At 40.0% G+C, this 19,781-nt stretch overlaps 1 protein-coding gene and 1 long non-coding RNA gene across 2 annotated transcripts in view; one reads left to right on the top strand and one right to left on the bottom strand.

Annotated features, from left to right (window-relative positions):
• PTPRN2 (protein tyrosine phosphatase receptor type N2) overlaps positions 1-19,781 on the bottom strand; it is a 1,048,643-nt gene that overhangs the window by 125,734 nt on the left and 903,128 nt on the right. The window contains exon 13 of the mRNA XM_056519562.1: positions 18,185-18,397. Within this exon, the coding sequence (XP_056375537.1) occupies positions 18,185-18,397 (213 nt within the window). The remainder of the gene's footprint in view (positions 1-18,184; positions 18,398-19,781) is intronic.
• Positions 1-19,781, top strand: part of LOC130273183 (uncharacterized) — a 205,036-nt gene that overhangs the window by 5,148 nt on the left and 180,107 nt on the right. The window lies entirely within an intron of this gene.

Here is a 19,781-nt window from a genome sequence, read left to right as displayed (position 1 = left end):
AAAAAAACTTTTTTTTAAATATCAACTGGCTCCAGAAAGTTAAAGGGTACCTCTCATCAAAAAAACTTTTGATATATTATAGATTAATGTATGCAGAATAACTTTACAATTGTATGTTATTAAAAAATATGCTTCTTTCTATTTAATTTTCCACTTTGAAGAATTGACCACTAGGGGTCTCCCTACCAGTCCTGGCAGCAAGCATTTCAGACTCATGCTGGAGTCCTAAACACTACGAGCTGCCAGTCTGCTTTGTTCCCAAAGGAGAGCACTCAGAGCTGCCAGCCTGCTTTGTTCACAGCCTGTTTGGCTGTGAACAAAGCAGGCTGGCAGCTCTGAGTGTTTAGGACTCCAGCATGAGTCAGAAATGCTTGCTGACAGGACTGATCGGGAAAAATACAATAGAAAGAAGCATATTTTTCATTAACATGCTATTGGAAAGTTATTCAACATTCATTTATCTAAAATATATCAAAAGTTTATTTGATGAGAGGTACCCTTTAAACAGATTTGTAAATTACTTCTATAAAAAAATCTTAATCCTTTCAGTACTTATGAGCTTCTGAAGTTTAGTTGTTCTTTTCTGCCTAAGTGCTCTCTGATGACACGTGTCTCGGGAACCGCCCAGTTTAGAAGCAAATCCCCATAGCAAACCTTTTCTAAACTGGGCGGTTCCCGAGACACGTATCATCAGAGTACTTAGACAGAAAAGAACAACTCAACTTCAGAAGCTCATAAGTACTGAAAGGATTAAGATTTTTTAATAGAAGTAATTTACAAATCTGGAGCCAGTTGATATATAAAAAAAAGTTTTTTCCTGGATAACCCCTTTAAAGGGAACCTGACAATTCTTTCATACATCCCAAACAAAAAAACAGAGGCGAGGCATGGTGGTAACACATTAACGATGATTTATTCTGAAATTGGTTCATTTCAGAGAAACCATAGTTTCAAAAGCCACTGGGAACAGGGTGACTAGCCCCTGCGGACTTGAGTAACACGTCTCCCGATCCAGTAGGGTCGAGAACATTATATACAGAAGTGGTCTCCAAACTTTGCACCTCCAGCTCTTGCAAAACTACAACTCTCAGCATGCCCGGACAGCCAACGGCTGTCCGGGCATGCTGGGAGTTGTAGTTTTTATTAACAGCTGGAGTCCCACAGTTTGGAGACCTAGGCTATATATATGATAGGCAGTTCTACCACAGGTCACCTGACTCCTTTCTTTTCACTTCTCCTCTGAACCTGATCCCTTCATTCAACAGTGTCCTCTGACTCCTTGCACTCTAATGTACTTCATATCTGTATATACTTTATATATACCATTGTAAATAAATAATATGCCCTCATACATTGTAAACTCTTGTGTGCAGGGTCATTACTCCTGTTATTTGAATTATTTGGTTCTTTCTGATTAATGCCTGCATTTGTATGCCCCCTCTGAATTGCAAAGTGCTGCTGAATATATTGGCGCTACAATAATAAAAATGATCAATATAATGACATACAGTATGCACACAGAAATCACAGAAATCTATGGGAACACTACAATAATAAAAATGATCAATATAATGACATACAGTATGCACACAGAAATCACAGAAATCTATGGGAACACTACAATAATAAAAATGATCAATATAATGACATACAGTATGCACACAGAAATCACAGAAGTCTATGGGAACACTACAATAAAAGCCGCCAATTGGGCCAGCACACCTATATAGTAACAGGGTATGTTCACACAGGACTGAAATGCTGTTCCAGATTTTTCCGTAGGAAAGTCAAAATCCGCAACACATCTGCAGCACTTCAGTCGTTTTGTGAACATACCCCAAAAAAGAATCTGGCTGCCATTAGACACCACTAGGGAAAGCAGACTAAGAGTATGTTCACCCTGAGGAGTTAAAGGAAAAATATCATGTAAAAAAACGTATCCCATATCCAAAGGATAAGGAATAAGTTTTAGTTCACAGGGGGTCCTAGCGCTGGCCTCCCCCCCAAATGATCTCCTGCTTGGAGCCCTGGCTCTCCTTCACATCGGCTTGTCACGACCCCCGACGGAAGCGGGGGCCACCACGCCCCCTCTATATAGCTCTATGGGAGAGGCGAAGATTGCCGAGCGGTTCTCCCATAGAGCCATATAGAGGGGGAGTGGCGGCTGTGAAGGAGAGCCAGGGCTCCAAACAGGAGATCGCGGGGGGACCCATCGCTCTGACCCCACCACAATATAAAACTTATCCCCTATACTTTGGATAGGGGCTAAGTTGTTTTTTACATGATACTTTTTCTTTAATGTGGAATTGATGCAACATTTTTCTGCCAAATTTTCTAAAGGAGAATTAAGAGCCAGCCATTGGGGGTATTGGTACTGATTCTCCTCCAGATTCCCTCTTCATAGTTTTGGCACCAATTCCGCGCCAGTTCCATTCCAAGCAGAAGATAGCAGAATTTCTGAGTTTCCTGAGTGGAATTAATCCTCATCGATTCCTCAGTGTGAACATACGCTATGGATTGCCACGGCCCCAGCATACCAGCTCTACGTGGATGAAAATGCCGGCAGCAGTCAAAGGGTCACAGCCAAGACATGACCACAGGCCAGACACCTCAGTCCCTTTATACATCATGTTCACATTTAACATACACTTCGGAAAACATTTCCACCATATACGTTAAACAAAGGCGGTGACAGATGTCTAACAGCACTATCAGTCATGCATAGGCTATAATGGCTTTGGCGTATATAATGTATATGTCATGAGCTTTCAACAGCTTTTCATGACATGTAGATTAAATGAATGCTGTAATGGCCTATGGAGGAGGGGGGAGGGGTAATGCCAATGTTAGGCATCCATTTAACACATTCATCCCCATAGGATTTTCTGGCATCTGTTTTATCTATCTATCTATATCATAGTCTACTACAATCATCCGTACATTTCTTCTTTTTTGCAGTATACTAATTTATGCCATTCAATGAGATGAAAAATGAAAATAAATAAATATATTGATTGGACTTTGTTTGGCAACTGGAGGCTATAAAGACGTTTAGCGTGTACGTTGGTTACAAAATACACACTGTGTAAATAGAAAGCACACTGTATGAGGCCCTAGAGAAAGGACACTGTATGAGGCCCTATAGAAAGGACGCTGTATGAGGCCCTACAGAAAGGATGCTGCATGAGGCCCTATAGAAAGGACGCTGTATGAGGCCCTACAGAAAGGACACTGTATGAGGCCCTAGAGAAAGGATACTGTATGAGGCCCTATAGAAAGGACGCTGTATGAGGCCCTACAGAAAGGATGCTGTATGAGGCCCTACAGAAAGGATGCTGCATGAGGCCCTATAGAAAGGACGCTGTATGAGGCCCTACAGAAAGGATGCTGTATGAGGCCCTACAGAAAGGATGCTGCATGAGGCCCTATAGAAAGGACGCTGTATGAGGCCCTACAGAAAGGATGCTGTATGAGGCCCTACAGAAAGGACACTGTATGAGGCCCTAGAGAAAGGACACTGTATGAGGCCCTATAGAAAGGACGCTGTATGAGGCCCTACAGAAAGGATGCTGTATGAGGCCCTACAGAAAGGACACTGTATGAGGCCCTATAGAAAGGACACTGTATGAGGCCCTACAGAAAGGATGCTGCATGAGGCCCTATAGAAAGGACGCTGTATGAGGCCCTACAGAAAGGATGCTGTATGAGGCCCTACAGAAAGGACACTGTATGAGGCCCTAGAGAAAGGACACTGTATGAGGCCCTATAGAAAGCACGCTGTATGAGGCCCTACAGAAAGGATGCTGTATGAGGCCCTACAGAAAGGATGCTGTATGAGGCCCTATAGAAAGGATGCTGCATGAGGCCCTATATAAAGGACACTGTATGAGGCCCTATATAAAGGACACTGTATGAGGCCCTATATAAAGGACACTGTATGAGGCCATACATATAAAGGACGCTGTATGAGGCCCTAGAGAATGGACACGGTATGAGGCCCTATAGAAAGGACGCTGTATGAGGTCCTATAGAAAGGACACTGTATGAGGCCATATATATAAAGGACGCTGTATGAGGCCCTAGAGAATGGACACGGTATGAGGCCCTATAGAAAGGATGCTGTATGAGGCCCTATAGAAAGGACACTGTATGAGGCCATATATATATAAAGGACGCTGTATGAGGCCCTATAGAAAGGACGCTGTATGAGGCCCTATAGAAAGGATACTGTATGAGGCCACATATATAAAGGAGGCTGTATGAGGCCCTATAGAAAGGACACTGTATGAGGCCATATAGCAAGGATGCTGTATGAGGCCCTGTAGATAGGACACTGTATGGGGCCATATAGAAAGGATGCTGTATGAGGCCATATAGAAAGGACACTGTATGAGGCCATATATATATATAAAGGACGCTGTATGAGGCCCTATAGAAAGGACGCTGTATGAGGCCCTATAGAAAGGATACTGTATGAGGCCACATATATAAAGGAGGCTGTATGAGGCCCTATAGAAAGGACACTGTATGAGGCCATATAGCAAGGATGCTGTATGAGGCCCTGTAGATAGGACACTGTATGGGGCCATATAGAAAGGATGCTGTATGAGGCCATATAGAAAGGACACTGTATGAGGCCATATATATATAAAGGACGCTGTATGAGGCCCTATAGAAAGGACGCTGTATGAGGCCCTATAGAAAGGATACTGTATGAGGCCACATATATAAAGGAGGCTGTATGAGGCCCTATAGAAAGGACACTGTATGAGGCCATATAGCAAGGATGCTGTATGAGGCCCTGTAGATAGGACACTGTATGGGGCCATATAGAAAGGATGCTGTATGAGGCCATATAGAAAGGACACTGTATGAGGCCATACAAAAAGGATGCTGTATGAGGCCATATAGAAAGGACGCTGTATGAGGCCATATAGCAAGGATGCTGTATGAGGCCCTGTAGATAGGACACTGTATGGGGCCATATAGAAAGGATGCTGTATGAGGCCATATAGAAAGGACACTGTATGAGGCCATATAGAAAGGATGCTGTATGAGGCCATATAGAAAGGACGCTGTATGAGGCCATATAGAAAGGACACTGTATGAGGCCATATAGAAAGGACACTGTATGAGGCCATATAGAAAGGACACTGTATGAGGCCATATAGCAAGGATGCTGTATGAGGCCATATAGAAAGGATGCTGTATGAGGCACTATAGAAAGGACACTGTATGAGGCCATATAGAAAGGACACTGTATGAGGCCATATAGAAAGGACACTGTATGAGGTCATATAGAAAGGACACTGTATGAGGTCATATAGAAAGGACACTGTATGAGGCCATATAGAAAGGACACTGTATGAGGCCATATAGAAAGGACACTGTATGAGGCTCTAGAGAAAGGACGCTGTATGAGGCCATATAGAAAGGACGCTGTATGAGGCACTATAGAAAGGACACTGTATGAGGCACTATAGAAAGGACACTGTATGAGGCCATATAGAAAGGACACTGTATGAGGCTCTAGAGAAAGGACACTGTATGAGGCCATATATAAAATAATTTTGCTTTTTTGTACACTTTTTAAGTCTCCCTAGAGGATTTCTACAAGCAATCATTCGATTGTTTATTCAAATCTATTCTATTGCATTGAATAGATTTTTCAGCGATCTTCCTATAGCAAATCTGTCACGGCACACTGAGGCCTTCAGTAAACCTTTGGCTGCCATGACAACGGATTGGCTCCCTGCAAGTCTGCCTGAAACCAAAACTGTTTGGCTTTCCCTTAGCTGCCAATCACAGCTCAGCTTTCATTTTACCAGAGCTCATAAACATGTGCCCTATCCTTGGCACATACGTACCTATGTTATCTGCCAACAAACCACCTTACTAATGGATGGGGCAGGTCTGAGAGGTAGTGTGCTTCCAAGTAACACAGGTAAGTGCCAAGGATAGCGATTGGAGCAATATCAGATGGCCTGTGACTATACAACAGAGAAAAAACACAACCTGACTGCACTAACAATACTAACCTCTTTCTATATAATGGGAATTAACCCCTAATTAGCTTTTAAGCAAATATTCAGATGTGAATATTCTAGATGTATACTGTGAAATGTGATATGTACAAAAATGTTTAAATAATGGACTTTTAACATTTTTTTTAACAAAGTTGCTTTTTGGGAATAATCAATCATAATCAATAATGGTAAAGGAATAAGGAAACTCAGCAACAAACAACTTATACATGCAATCTATACATGTATTTGATGACTGCTCTACTAGAAGATATACCGTATTTTTCGCCATATAAGACGCTCCGGCATATAAGACGCACCCAATTTTAAGGGAGGAAAATCTAGAAAAAAAAAGATTCTGAACCAAATACAATGTAAAGTATAGGACAGTGATCTTCAACCTGCGGAACCCCAGATGTTGCAAAACTACAACTCCCAGCATGCCCGGACAGCCATTTGCTGTCCGGGCATGCCAGGAGTTTTAGTTTTGCAACATCTGGAGGTCCGCAAGTTGAAGACCACTGGTATAGGAGGTAATCCTCACGTGTCCCCGCCGCACCTGACCTGTCACCGCTCGTCACCGCTGCCCTGGATGTCACCCTCCATCGCTGTCGCCGCGTCCCCGGATGTCCCCGTCGCTCCGGAGCATCTCTGCTGCCCGGTATCCTGCTGTCTAGTATCCTCGCTCTCCACCGCCACCATCACGTTGCTACGCACGCCGCTCCTATTGGATGACAGGACGGCGTGCGCGACGACGTGATGACGACGAAGGAGAGCGCTGGCCATGCAGGTGATCCTGGCACTGAGCAGACACCGAGGAGGCAGGTAAGGTCCCTCCCGTTGTCCTGTAAGCTGTTCGGGACGCTGCTATTTCACTGCGGCGGTCCCGAACAGCCCGACTGAGCAGTGTCACTTTCGCTTCAGATGCGGTGGTCAGCTTTGATCGCCGCGTCTGAAGGGTTAATTTGCCGTTATAAGACGCACCAACTTTCCCCCCCCAGTTTTGGGGAAGAAAAAGTGCATCTTATACGGAGAAAAATATGGTACAAGCAACTGAAGGTCTGAATAGTGCAAAGTGATGGGACATGTAGTCCTTGGGTGCTTAGTCCTCTGTAATCTGACCAAGGTTTTGTAATCCAAACAAGAAAATGATGGAAGACGGCACTCCAGAAGAAGTTATCAGAGAACGTGAAGTTTATTCGCCCATCAAATAACAAGTGCCATGTTTCAACCTCACTATGAGGTCTTTTTCAAGTATTGCTCGAGGATGACCTCAAAGTGAGGTTGAAGCATCACAATTATCATTTGAAGGGTGAATAAACTTTTCTGAAAACTTCTTCTGCAGTGCTGTCTTCCATCATTTTCTTGTGTTTAGAAAATATAAAGTGTTATAGGAAGTTTGGGAAAATGCACCTTCACAGGCTCAGGGCTGTATATACAGTAGTGTCCTGGCCTGGGACTGCAGCTCCCATTCACTCTATACATTTCATTCAGCTGTTCGGTGAAGCTGCTGGGAGTCACACTCAAAAATTACATACTATTGGCCTCTCTTAAGAAAAGACTATCAATATTAAAGTCTCAGAAAAGTTTGACCCTTTTGTTTCTGGGAAGATAAACCCCCACCAGAGCTGTTGGGAAGCAACTTACCTCCCCTCTCCCCATTCAGAAGACACAAAGGCTTGGCCGAGCCCAATGTTCATGTGTATGGAATAAATGGTAGCTATAGCTGTCGGCCGACAGCTATAAAAGGTGTATGGGAATCTTATAAGAAATAGAAATCCAGCTAACAACCCTCCATGGCACATATTCTACCATGACACATGTAATCAAACTATAGTACATCCAATAATCCATCTTGGAAGTGGAAAACGATGTAGAAATCTTTATAGTAAATCCATAAAACAGACACCCTAAAAGCAATAAAACACACCCCTAGTAAGCCAACATGCACCACAACCAAGAATGCTGAATACTTGGCTAACCCTGAGCTTCATTGAGATAAAAACTTAGAAATCTATGCTGTCAAATACAAAAATGATTAGAAAAGTATAGAAAAGGACAAACTATGACACAGACACTTAAGTTTGACATGGCGAGATAGTATTATGCTGTAAATCCTACTCTATACAATGTTCCCAGCTTCTATGAACTGCACTAAGGCTTCTTAACCCTGCCCTGCGTCACCTCCAGTGGAGAACGTTCTCCCGATATCCTACCAGGAGCATTAATTACTGATTAGTTCACTACATCTGCTACTTATTATTCCACCTGTGAATAGAAAGAATCTGGAAAACATGCCCTGCTGGGGTACATTACAACTGGATTAAGAAGCACTTCTCCTGCCTACCACCTAGGAGGACCATGTGGAATTCCTAATTAAGATATATGTGTAACAACCTATTGGATTTTCTCTGGTAATTACCAGACTTGGCCAGTTAAATGTTGTGGGGATTTTATATAGCAAAAAAAAAGAATAACAATGTATTATTCTATTATATTCTAAAATTGTTATGCAGCCTGCTAAAAGCTTAGATCAAAATAAATGAGTGGATATTAATAACTCTAATGATGGAAACAATGGGCCTACCTCACATCCCTAACTCTGTATAAAGTCAACATGAAAGAAAATGATCACCACTACAATCATTTCTTAACCAAGGTTTGGATGATCTGAAATGCGTTAGTCCATCATCCTCCAGGGTGGTATCTGAGACATAGCAAGAAAGGCAACAGTTTATTACATTTCCATAATTTTATGATATTATTATGAATGTTCATGTTTTTTGTCAAATGCACGTGATGAATTTACCAAGGATAGCCTTGATAATGGGGGTGCCCAACCTTTGCGGTAGCAGAGTATGTAAGATCTGGAAGCATGCAACTACCTCCTAATATGAATTGTATAGCTGTCTTAGGCTGGGGTCACATCATACAGAACAGAATTGAAAACCGTATGCATTGAATCTCCATTGAAAACCGTATGCCAAAAGATGCATCAGGTCGTGTCCGTTTTGCATCCTGTACGGTTTTGTCATTTTTTTTCCTGTACCCAAAACTGTAGTCTAACATTGTTTTTGGTCCGGGTGAAAAACCGTATTGAAACATATGAATTATTTTTTTTAACATGGGAGTCAATGGGAACCGTACAGACCTTTATGTAAGTACGGTTCCATCCGGTTTTCACCATACGGTTTTTGACTTTGCACAGTTTTTTTATTGGAATTTCAATCAATTAAGTGAAACTTTATTCATTATGAAATGAAAAGTTAAAAACGTATATGTTTTTTTCTTAAAAAACGGATGCAACCTTACATAATTTTTCAAACTGTATACGGATTAAAATTTGTATACACGTTTTGATACGTTTAGCCAGGCTTTGAGGAATCCATTTTTTTTAACTCAAAATACGGGAACTGTATTGCAAAAACGTGGTGTGAACCCAGCCTTATGTAGACTTTGTATAGTACTGGTATAAAATTACTTTATGCATGTACTTGTTAGCTGGCCACTGTATGTTGGCCTGAGCACTGTATGGTTGTACCTACATTGTATATACTGCTATTGGGCACTGCCCAGTATATTATTTTTCCAGTACATGGTGGTGGTGGCACTGTACAGTATATATCAATTGAATGAGAATGTTTGGCCAATACCTGGCACTGTTATTGGAGTACCATACTGTACAGAGAAAGGCACTGTTTGGTTGGTTTATTTGAACACTGACAGATGTTGCTTATGTGACCGATCACACCTTCACTTTCACAATGTAACTTGTTTTCAGGGACAACACAATTAATTTTATTTGCACCACCAGGTATAACTAGTGGTCCCCCAGTATGTTGCCTTCCAGTATACTCTTTGGGAACTCTAAAATGGGAAGCCACTTGGCCCCAACTATTAGAAAGTTACTACTGTGCATGTTATTACATGGTACCAACAAAACTTCCAATAAAGCCTATAAAACATAGGGTAGACTTTAATAAGTCTGGTTATTTATACCCCAGTCTTAAAGCAAAGGGGGCAATTTATTCGGAGGCGCATGCACCACTTAAAGTACTGAGGCATGTTACATTCCAGCCTATTGACATTGGATGGGGCACCAGGGGCAATGGATCATGCTTGGATGGCTGGATATATGTGAACCTGTCTTATAGCCAGAATAATAACGAGCTTTTTTTAGGTCTGAATGTAAAAATTTGCTCAATTTCAGTCCTGTTTTTTCATATATTAATAACATAAATAATTTTTACTCAATGGCCTTTAGATGGGTCTGTTGCCACATGAACTTTACGTCTCTCTACAGTTCTTAGGTGGTCTATAGCTGCCCTAATACTGTAATTCTATATTCCAGCTGAAGCTAGTCCAGCTGTGTAATAATATAACCAGAGTGCATGGTGGATGTATTAAAGTCGAGGTTCAATACAACAAGTTTCTCGACTTCAGCTCAGTCAGTTGAACATAACAGAAGCATGCAAGTGCACTGAAATCTGTATTTACCAGGAGAATAATGAAGGTTTGCACACGTACTATTGAATATATAGTGGCAGCTGCGGGGGAGAAATCGTTTCCACTTGATAAAAGGTCTGAGGCTTTAATACACATATGGAGGAATTCCAGAAGGTCTCACCAGGGTTTCCTCCATTTACTTTAATTTACACGTACAGTATACTCCTAAAGCTCTACTGACTTACTGCATAACTGAAGGTAGTGTGTCTGTAAGAAGAATGGGAAAATGATATCGGGAGCCCAATGGAGACAGGCACTGGTGTTTTTCCATATAATGCCATGCACTATGGTACAAAAATATTCAATGAATTTACGAGTAGAAATCCCTTTTCTTTGCAATTGAGCCTAGTGGTTGACTGTTTCACCCTCACTTCTGTATACAGTTCTTTGGGTTAATATATAATCGCATTTCACCATCACCTACAATATGAAAAGCATTCTCTGGGTTGATGCCACTTTGCATTGAACGCATGACTTGTCTTTACATGGTATACACTGGCAGGCTCCAGAAATGTGACGCCTCCAGTGACAGGGTATTCAAGCAAGTCAACCATGGTCAGGATGCTAATGAATGAAAAGTAGACACGTTTGGTCACATGCAACATGCCGGCCGCTTACAAGCCCAGCATGATATTCATTGTTTTTCACAAGTGAAACATCAAAATGGAAGAGCTGCGCTGTGTTCCGGATTTGATGCTAACAGAACATAATGTCCTAGACCAGGCTTGCCATTTCCAATGATTTTACCCATCAGTTGTTAATTTTGACCCCTAAACAAATATTTGTATTCTATATGTCATTTTTATTCATTTCATAATGGGTCGTGCATCCCCATACACCTACGCAATGACTAGTTAATAACACGGCGCTTGCTGTATTACAATAATGTGGCGCCTGGTGTCTTATATAATCCTATCCCTGGTGTATAGTTTTACTGTATAATGTGATGCATGCTGCCCAATGTATTATTTAGGAATATGATACATGGTGCTGGGTAAATTAAATAAATATGTGGTTCAGCATAATGAATGGAGCATGATTCAATGATATGATGCATGTAATAACATAGTGGACAGCGCATGGGGTTTTAGTTATATAGGTTGTGATTTGTGTGTGGATTATTACACAACATGGCGCATAGTGCATTATGTAATAGTATGGTGCATTATGTGATAACATCGTAGATGGTGTATGGTGTGTTAGTTACAAATGTTGTGTTTGATGCATGGATTATTAAACAAAATACTGCATGGCGCATAGTGCATTATGTAATAGTATGGTGCATTATGTGATAACATCGTAGATGGTGTATGGTGTGTTAGTTACAAATGTTGTGTTTGATGCTTGGATTATTAAACAAGATACTGCATGGTGCATAGTGCATTAGCTAAGAATATGATGTATTATGATGCATAGTGCATAATGAAATAACATTGGCCCTCAATTACTAAGAGTGTTGTGTAGGTTTCTTTGTGGGTTTTAATTCCCCACAATTTATTTTCCACTGTATTTACTAAGTTTTCCCTACATTTTCCACTTTCCCTACACTTTGCTGTTTTTTACACATGCTCTGATCTGTGGGGTTTTCCTCAGCTCAAATCCACCACATTTTATGTGGTAACCTTAGTAAATATGTTGGGCTTTTGTGAAAATGTCGGGAACACGACCCTTTTTGGTGACCACGCCCCCTTTTCCCAACAGCCCCACCCTTTTTTCGGGTTTTCTTAGCAAAATGGAGAGTTAGTCAGAGTTTTTTCAATTCTGGCACAAATTCTGGCGCACAACCCGACAAAACATGTGGGGTTTGCAATAGTAAATGAGGGCCATAGTGTATTATGCAATAACATGGTGCAATGTGTAATACTCTAGTAGATAGTCCAAGGTGAGTAGTAAAATAACATTCTGTAATACTTTAATATATGGTCCATGGTGAGTAGTGTAATAACATGGTGTATCATGCATTATGTAACACTGTAGTAGATAGTTCATGATGAGTAGTGTAATTACGTAGTACATAGAGGGCCATGTTAGGTGGAGCAATATGCAATTATATAGATGGTACATGCTGCATTATGCAACAATGGCCCAGATTTATCAAACTGTGAGAGAGAGAAAAAGGAGTGATTTTTCCACAGTGACCAATCACAGCTCAGCTTTCATTTTACCGGAGCTCGTTAGCTGTGCTGTGATTGGCTGTTGTTATTGATAAATATGGGCCAATGTGTTTTATTCCTAACATAGTAGATGTTACAAGGTGCAGGAGGTAATAGCATAGTAGATGGCGCATCATGTAATAATGTAGCGTACAGTACATCTATTAATCATGGCATTGCATGGCGATTATATAATAACATAGTATGTGGTACATAATATAGTAGGTGATTGTTTCACCCTCACTGCTTTATACAGCTCGTGGGGTTAAAGGGGTACTCCGCTGCTCAGCGTTTGGAACAAATTGTTCTGAACGCTGGAGCCGACGCCGGAAGTTTGTGATGCAATAGCCCCGCCCCTTTATGGTGTCATGCCCCCCCCCCAATGCAAATCTATGGGAGGGGGCGTGACAGTCATCATGCCCCTTCCCATAGACTTGCATTGATGGGGCGGGGCTATGATGTCACGAGCTCCCGGCGTCGGCTCCAGCGTTCGGAACAGTTTGTTCCAAATGCCGAGCAGCGGAGTACCCCTTCAACATATAATGGCATTTCACCTTCATCAACAAAATGAAAAGCATTCTCAGGCTTGATGCCACTCTGCACTGAATGCACGACTGCCTTTTAGATGGCATACACTGGCAGGCTACATATTTGTGACGCCTCTACCCACAAGGTATTCAGATGTGGCATGGTGCATTATGTAGTTGACAAAAGGAAAGAAACTACAGTCCGACAACGTTGCATACAATCTTGCAAGTTTATTCCAAAAACAACGCACCAAACGAAAAGGAAACGTCAGGAACAGGAAAAATGTCACTCAAAGCGCGTCCCCTCCTGTTCTATCAAGCCATTTGGTGTGTAGATTTTGGAATAAACTTGCAAGATTTTATGCAACATTGCCACAGTGGAATTTCTTTCCTTTTGCTTGCTTTTCCTGGGCGGAGTCCTGTACTGTCCATGCATTGGCTGGACTTGATCGGGTGAGCTAGACTTGTGTCTCTATTATGTAGTAAAGACTGCATTATATAAAATTGTAGTGCATTACGTAATACTGTGGTAGATGACATAGAGGGTGTCTATGGTTTTAATATGAAGTAGGTGGCGCATTATTTAGTAACGTGGTGTATTGCACATTATGTAATGTTGTAGTAGGCGGTGCAGTATGTAGTACTGTAACGCCTGGCTCTTATAAAATAAAGTAGTCAATGGTGCATTATGTAATAATGTAGGATATGGTGCATTACGCAATACCATGGTACCATTATAAAATAATAATACATGGTGCTTTCGCAATATGTAGAAATATGGTATAGTACATGGTGCAATATTTAACAAGTAGTAGGTTGCACCTGACGCATTATATAGTAGATGGTGCACTAGGTAAGACTGTGGTGCATGGTTATTATTATATAACATAATAGATGGTGCATTATGAAGTAATATGGTACAGTACTGCATTATTTACCAGCATGGCACCTGGTGCATTATCTAATAATATGGCACATTTTTTAGTAGTAGATGGCGCATGGTGTAGTATGTAGTAGATGGTGCATTATGTAATAATATTGTACATGGCTATTGTAAGAAAATATAGCAGATGGCACATAGTGCATTATGTAGTAATATGGCATATGGAATTATAACCCAGTCGATGGTACATTCTGTAATATGACACTCTTTTTACAGTAGATGTTGCCCGCTACATTATGCAGTAGAGGGTGCATGGTGTATTATTTAATAATGACTTTTATGGCATATTAATAATACCAGGTAAGGCGATATATTATTTAATAATGATGTACATGATATATTATAAATCAAACAGCTATCTGCAACATGGTGCTTCACTATACTGGAAACCCTTCCCTAAGAGAAAGTCAGAGCAGATTCTGCTGGATTGGTTAGTGTGAGTGATACCCCTTTTTTGCCCACTATTCTACATTAACTACCATGTATTAATAATTCATTCTAAGAGAATCTTTAAAAGTTATTATGCTAAATTCTAGAAGGAGCCATAGCAAGAACCATAGGCATCAAAGAAATCTAAATTCATTTCACATATGGACCTATAGGGCTTTAATGGAGAATTTCTGGTGACTACATCTCTGTCTTGGTCTTCCTAGTAAGCAAAAAAAAAAATGACAACAATTTTCTGCAGAGATGTGAACATCAAAGACTTTCAACAAAGAGAGAGGCAGAAGGGAAAAAGAAGAAGATGGCTTCATACACATAAAAGAATTTTCTCTGCACTGTTCCTCATCTCCTGACATTTGTAGGATAATGAGGGAACTCTTTGGAGACCCAACTTTTCAATAAAAATATTTCATCTTTTTTTCTTCTTCTTCTTCTTCTATTTTTACCCATGTGATGAGAGAGCAGAATAAATACATTGGGAGCCTATGCATTCGGTAAATCTGTTCTTTCAACACATATATGAAATTAAATGAAGCCCTACGAGAAGGGAAACAATAAGGAGTGAATAGGAATGTAGATAGGATAGGGTAGTCTTTTGTGTGACTATCACAAAGGGAGGATGGGGAGACGTTAGTCAAGGTTCACACCCATTTGACTTTAACGTTAAAAGAAAACAATTCAACTCTTGAATTCATAATTGTGGCTACTGTAGGGCTGAGGGAACCTCTGACAGATGACAATACATTATGCAAAGTAACCATTCCCCACCCACTAGGTAAACAGCATTGGCTTCCAAAAACACATAGAGACTCACTAGATGCACCTCTAACAACATACAGTAGTTGTAACAGGAATAGTGGAAGCCAAGACGTGCACATTATCATTCATATCTGGTCAAGTGACGACAACACAGAATATATAATTCAGCAACATATAATACAAATGACTTGCATAATGCGGAATAAATTAGAAGGTGAAACAAAAGAAAAGGCAGCATATGCTGAACAGACCAGTTGTCCGAGGGTTACTGACTGGTGGCCTTTCTCTTAACAATGGCCACTACACCATATGCTGGCCAGCAGTGTATGGAGAGGCAACTTCTGGGTTTCTTGTGTCCAAAACTGAAGACAGACATCATGCATAGTAACTAGGGTTGGGAATATTACAACAAATGAAGATGGCTATTTTGGTTAATAAATAATAAGGGGGGATTTATATTTAGCACCTCCATACTTTGGTAGCCTTACACTTCTGTTTTTGTATATTTCATCTATATGGGATGGGAAAATATATTGGCCTGCCAATTGGATATTAAGTAACATTTTGGGCTGTGATGGTGTGTATCTTTCCAAAAAGGTAGAGAACATTGTCAATTATCTTGATATAGCTTTATATATATATATATATATATATATATATATATATATATATATATATATAAAACCAATCCTAGGCTTCCTTTTGGGCAGACAATACAGGGGAAAAAACTGTTTTTTTTAACTAAATAAATAAAAATCTATACACAAAACAACCTTGTCATTGTGCATCGATAAGGTCACAACCACGGTAAATATTAATGTAAACCAGTGACTATTAATAACATGGGCTACAGCTACATTGACACGGGGGCATGCTATCTAATGGTGTCACAATGCATTGTGGGGCTATGGCAGCAGAACAAAGGGTTTGGAGCAAAAATTGAATGGTATAATAGGATTAACAGGTGCAACTTTCTTTGGCATTTTGAATAATAGAATTTTGTTTTCACGTCATATGCTACTTAATCGATGAAAACTGGTCCCCTATATGGGGTTAACTTAAAAAAAATTCTAGTTATGAGTCATTAACCCCTACTTAGCCCTTCCTCGTAAGGTTACAGAGCAGTGAGGGGGTTACTGAGGTGGCAAGTCAGGTGAAAATGGGTTGAAAATGTACATCCCACGTAGCCAATGTTGCAGCACTAAGCGGTGCTGATCACCCAGGCAAGTTACACAGGCATTTTTCTAATCACCTTAAATGGGCACAGTGACAAGTAGCATGTGTGCCGCTCAGGGCTGCTGTTTACAAGACACTCCCAGAGCTTGTTTATAGCGTCCTAAAATACCATAACAATAGGGAGAATAAAAGCTGACGGAATAAAACTAATTACGTCTCCTCATAAAAATGGTAATTAAAACGCAACATGCTTCCTTGGTTTGTTTACCAGGGAACCTTACTCCACTAACGTAAATGGTGATAAATTAACCCATTTATATTTCCACATTAAGGGAAAAAAAAAGAATAAGACAAAAAACCTTTTAGAATAATCTCATCAGAAATGTAATAATTCTGTCAGAACAGATAAGTCCTTTATAGTTTTCTAAATTCCTTCCCATTTAGTGATTATTTTTTACTATTTGTAGTTCGTGGGAAAACCATCATTAACGCGCAGTTATTTTTGAATATTTTTTTGAAACATATTTTTTTCTTGGAACAATATTATTTTTCAAGGTTTACATAACCCTTCTTCTCACCAGTCCCATAAATTCAGTCCAATTTATGTAGTATGCACTTTCCAGATTATTAAGCACACCATTACTCATTATAAAATCAATATCGATTTAACCAATATGCCCCCAAGAGGTAGATCTAAAAGGTCACATACTACATTTTTTTTTCCTGCTTTGAGCTTAATTATGTATATTATTCATTGGAGCAGCCATGGGAAGTTTTGAGTTGAATTGTTTTTTTTGCTGTTTTTTTTTTTTTTAATTGTTGAAAAATTTGACATTTAATTCACAGCTGGTTGAAAGTCGTTGATTTAGAAATTTCGATATGAAAACACGTAAATATAGTGCAATAAATGTTTCATTCATGATGGACTGTACCTTTAGATGGATCAAAATTAAATATAGGCAAAGTGACTATGTGCTGAGGTTATTATGAGTCTACATTTGAACAAATTCAGACATCTAATTTCTGAAATCCACATTTCATCGATTATGCATTTGTCTTATCAACTACACTTTTTCACATAATAAACTAGTGTAAATATAAGGTGGCAAAGAAAAAAAGTTGTTTCAAAATACATAAAAAATGAATAAAAATACACTAAATACAATACACTAAAAATAATCTAATTTATAATAGCAATAATACTGATGAATTTGAATATTTTTAGCTTAGATTTTTTTTTTTTTTACCTTTAGGCTATTATAAGATCATACACATAATAAAATATAGTTTTATATCTCATCAGACATCACATACTTCATGCATAGTTTCCATTTCATACATGATATACTAAAACACCGAATCAAATAATAATTTTAGCCTATCTCTAGATTTCTTTAAGAAATCCTTTCCCATTAGTCCTCGTCATTCTGGATACAATATAAACAGCATAAAAATGTCAAAGTACCCCATCCCCTTAAAAGTTATATAGCAGTAAAACATTAAAAAAATAACTTTATAATACCAAGAAATAAGCATCACCCTGACCAATTTCTATAGCACATAACTTGTACTCAACTTTCAATAATATATATATATATATATATATATATATATATATATATATATAAATATGAACTACACGTGAAAAGTTACCTGGTAAGTGCTGGTGGCATCTGTATTGCTGTCACTGCCCAAAGCAGAGAGCTTCTCCTTGAGTTTGTGGTGGGACCGATGACGCAGGCAATAGATGACCCCAGACCCAGCAAGAACCCCGATTATACAGGCAATAGAGATCAGAGTGAGGATAATAAACTTAGTCGAGTCTTCTTCTTCCAGATGATGAGGCAGAAGCTTCAGTTTGCTTTTCTGTTGGAGAGGGGAGAACACAACAAGAAAAAATAAAATTTACAAAGAATCCAAAACAGCAAAGACAGAACAATATTTCTCCATTAAAAGAAAAAAAAAAACACTAAACTAATAGCAGGGTCACCCAAAAAATACTGTTTACAGAGCTCAGTTTAGAAAGTCAGTACACACCATCTAAGCTTCAAACTATTTACAGAGTGCTAGATCTGGGAAGGAAAACATGAAATAAACTTGTACCTGATGGGAGTAGGCAACAACAATCCATGGGTTAGAGTAGAGCACACATCAAGGCGTAATCCCCGGACTACACTCTCCTCGCATCCATGCATAAAGTTGTCCAATAATTCCCCCTCATTAGCTTCAATATAAAGGTGTATTAGCAACAATTAAAAACCCAACAGGAAAAAAAAAATGTGAAAAGCCTGGGCAGGCAGATTGCTGCAGGGCGCTGTGGGCACCCTTCCCTGCTCACAATTAGCAGAGAAATGAATTGGGGAGCAGCGCTGCCCGCTACAAGATGAGGACAATTAGCAAACTCTTTCCAGCACCTCATTTCGCGTGCTAACAAAATGGATTTTTCCCCATGAATGCCTGCCTGGCCTATTCATTATCTCTTGTCTATTAGTAATTTTCTGCTCCGTATTCAGCTGGCCAGCTCTTAATGTCCTCCTGTCTTGCAGTGTACACAGTGCCTCTTATGTTAGGCCCGGTCCATTTTTATCTTGGCACCATAAAGGACACCGAAGCAATTATCGCCAGTCTTGACTGTAAAAGCTTGTCATTAATTAGCCTCTTGCCTTCGGTGCAGTGGATTAGCTATTGCATAGGCTGAGTTAATGGAAATGGACATTCAATAAGACTCCCAAGCTCTTCTCGCCTGGCTTCAGAGGAGGAGGATTGTTAGGTTTGGCAGCCCCAGGAGGTGGATAGAAAAAGAGAAGCAAGGAGGAGGGGAGGGGAGAGATTGAAAACCCCTCTAAGCTGAGCAGAATGGATCTGAGATGCATGTGTGGCTGAGAATACAGCTCATTGTCAGAGGCACCGAACAAGTCTTCCATGGCCCCACCCTGTGCTTCGATCCTCCCCTCTACCCCCCGATGCAAAGCTACAGCCATGGGTGTGTACCCCCTAAAAACGCAGCCAGCCCTCTTGCACGATACGAAATTTTAACAAGTCACCGAGGAGACGGGGATCTCTTTTGCTCAAAGAGCCGAGATCCACCCCTTCCTCACTATTGTCTCCCTAGAACTCTCTGCGTGTTATTTCTGCTGTAAAAAGTCTTTAAATATTTATAGGGTTAACTGAGAAATTAATATACTGTATAAGGGTGTTTTATTTATTTAGTTATTTATTTAGTTATATATCTATTTTTACCATGTAAACA

Source organism: Hyla sarda, chromosome 5, assembly GCF_029499605.1.
Source record: "Hyla sarda isolate aHylSar1 chromosome 5, aHylSar1.hap1, whole genome shotgun sequence".
In the NCBI taxonomy this organism is placed as follows: Eukaryota; Metazoa; Chordata; class Amphibia; order Anura; family Hylidae; genus Hyla; species Hyla sarda.
Note: the sequence above shows the minus strand (reverse complement) of the source record. Positions and strands in the feature narration are given on the sequence as shown.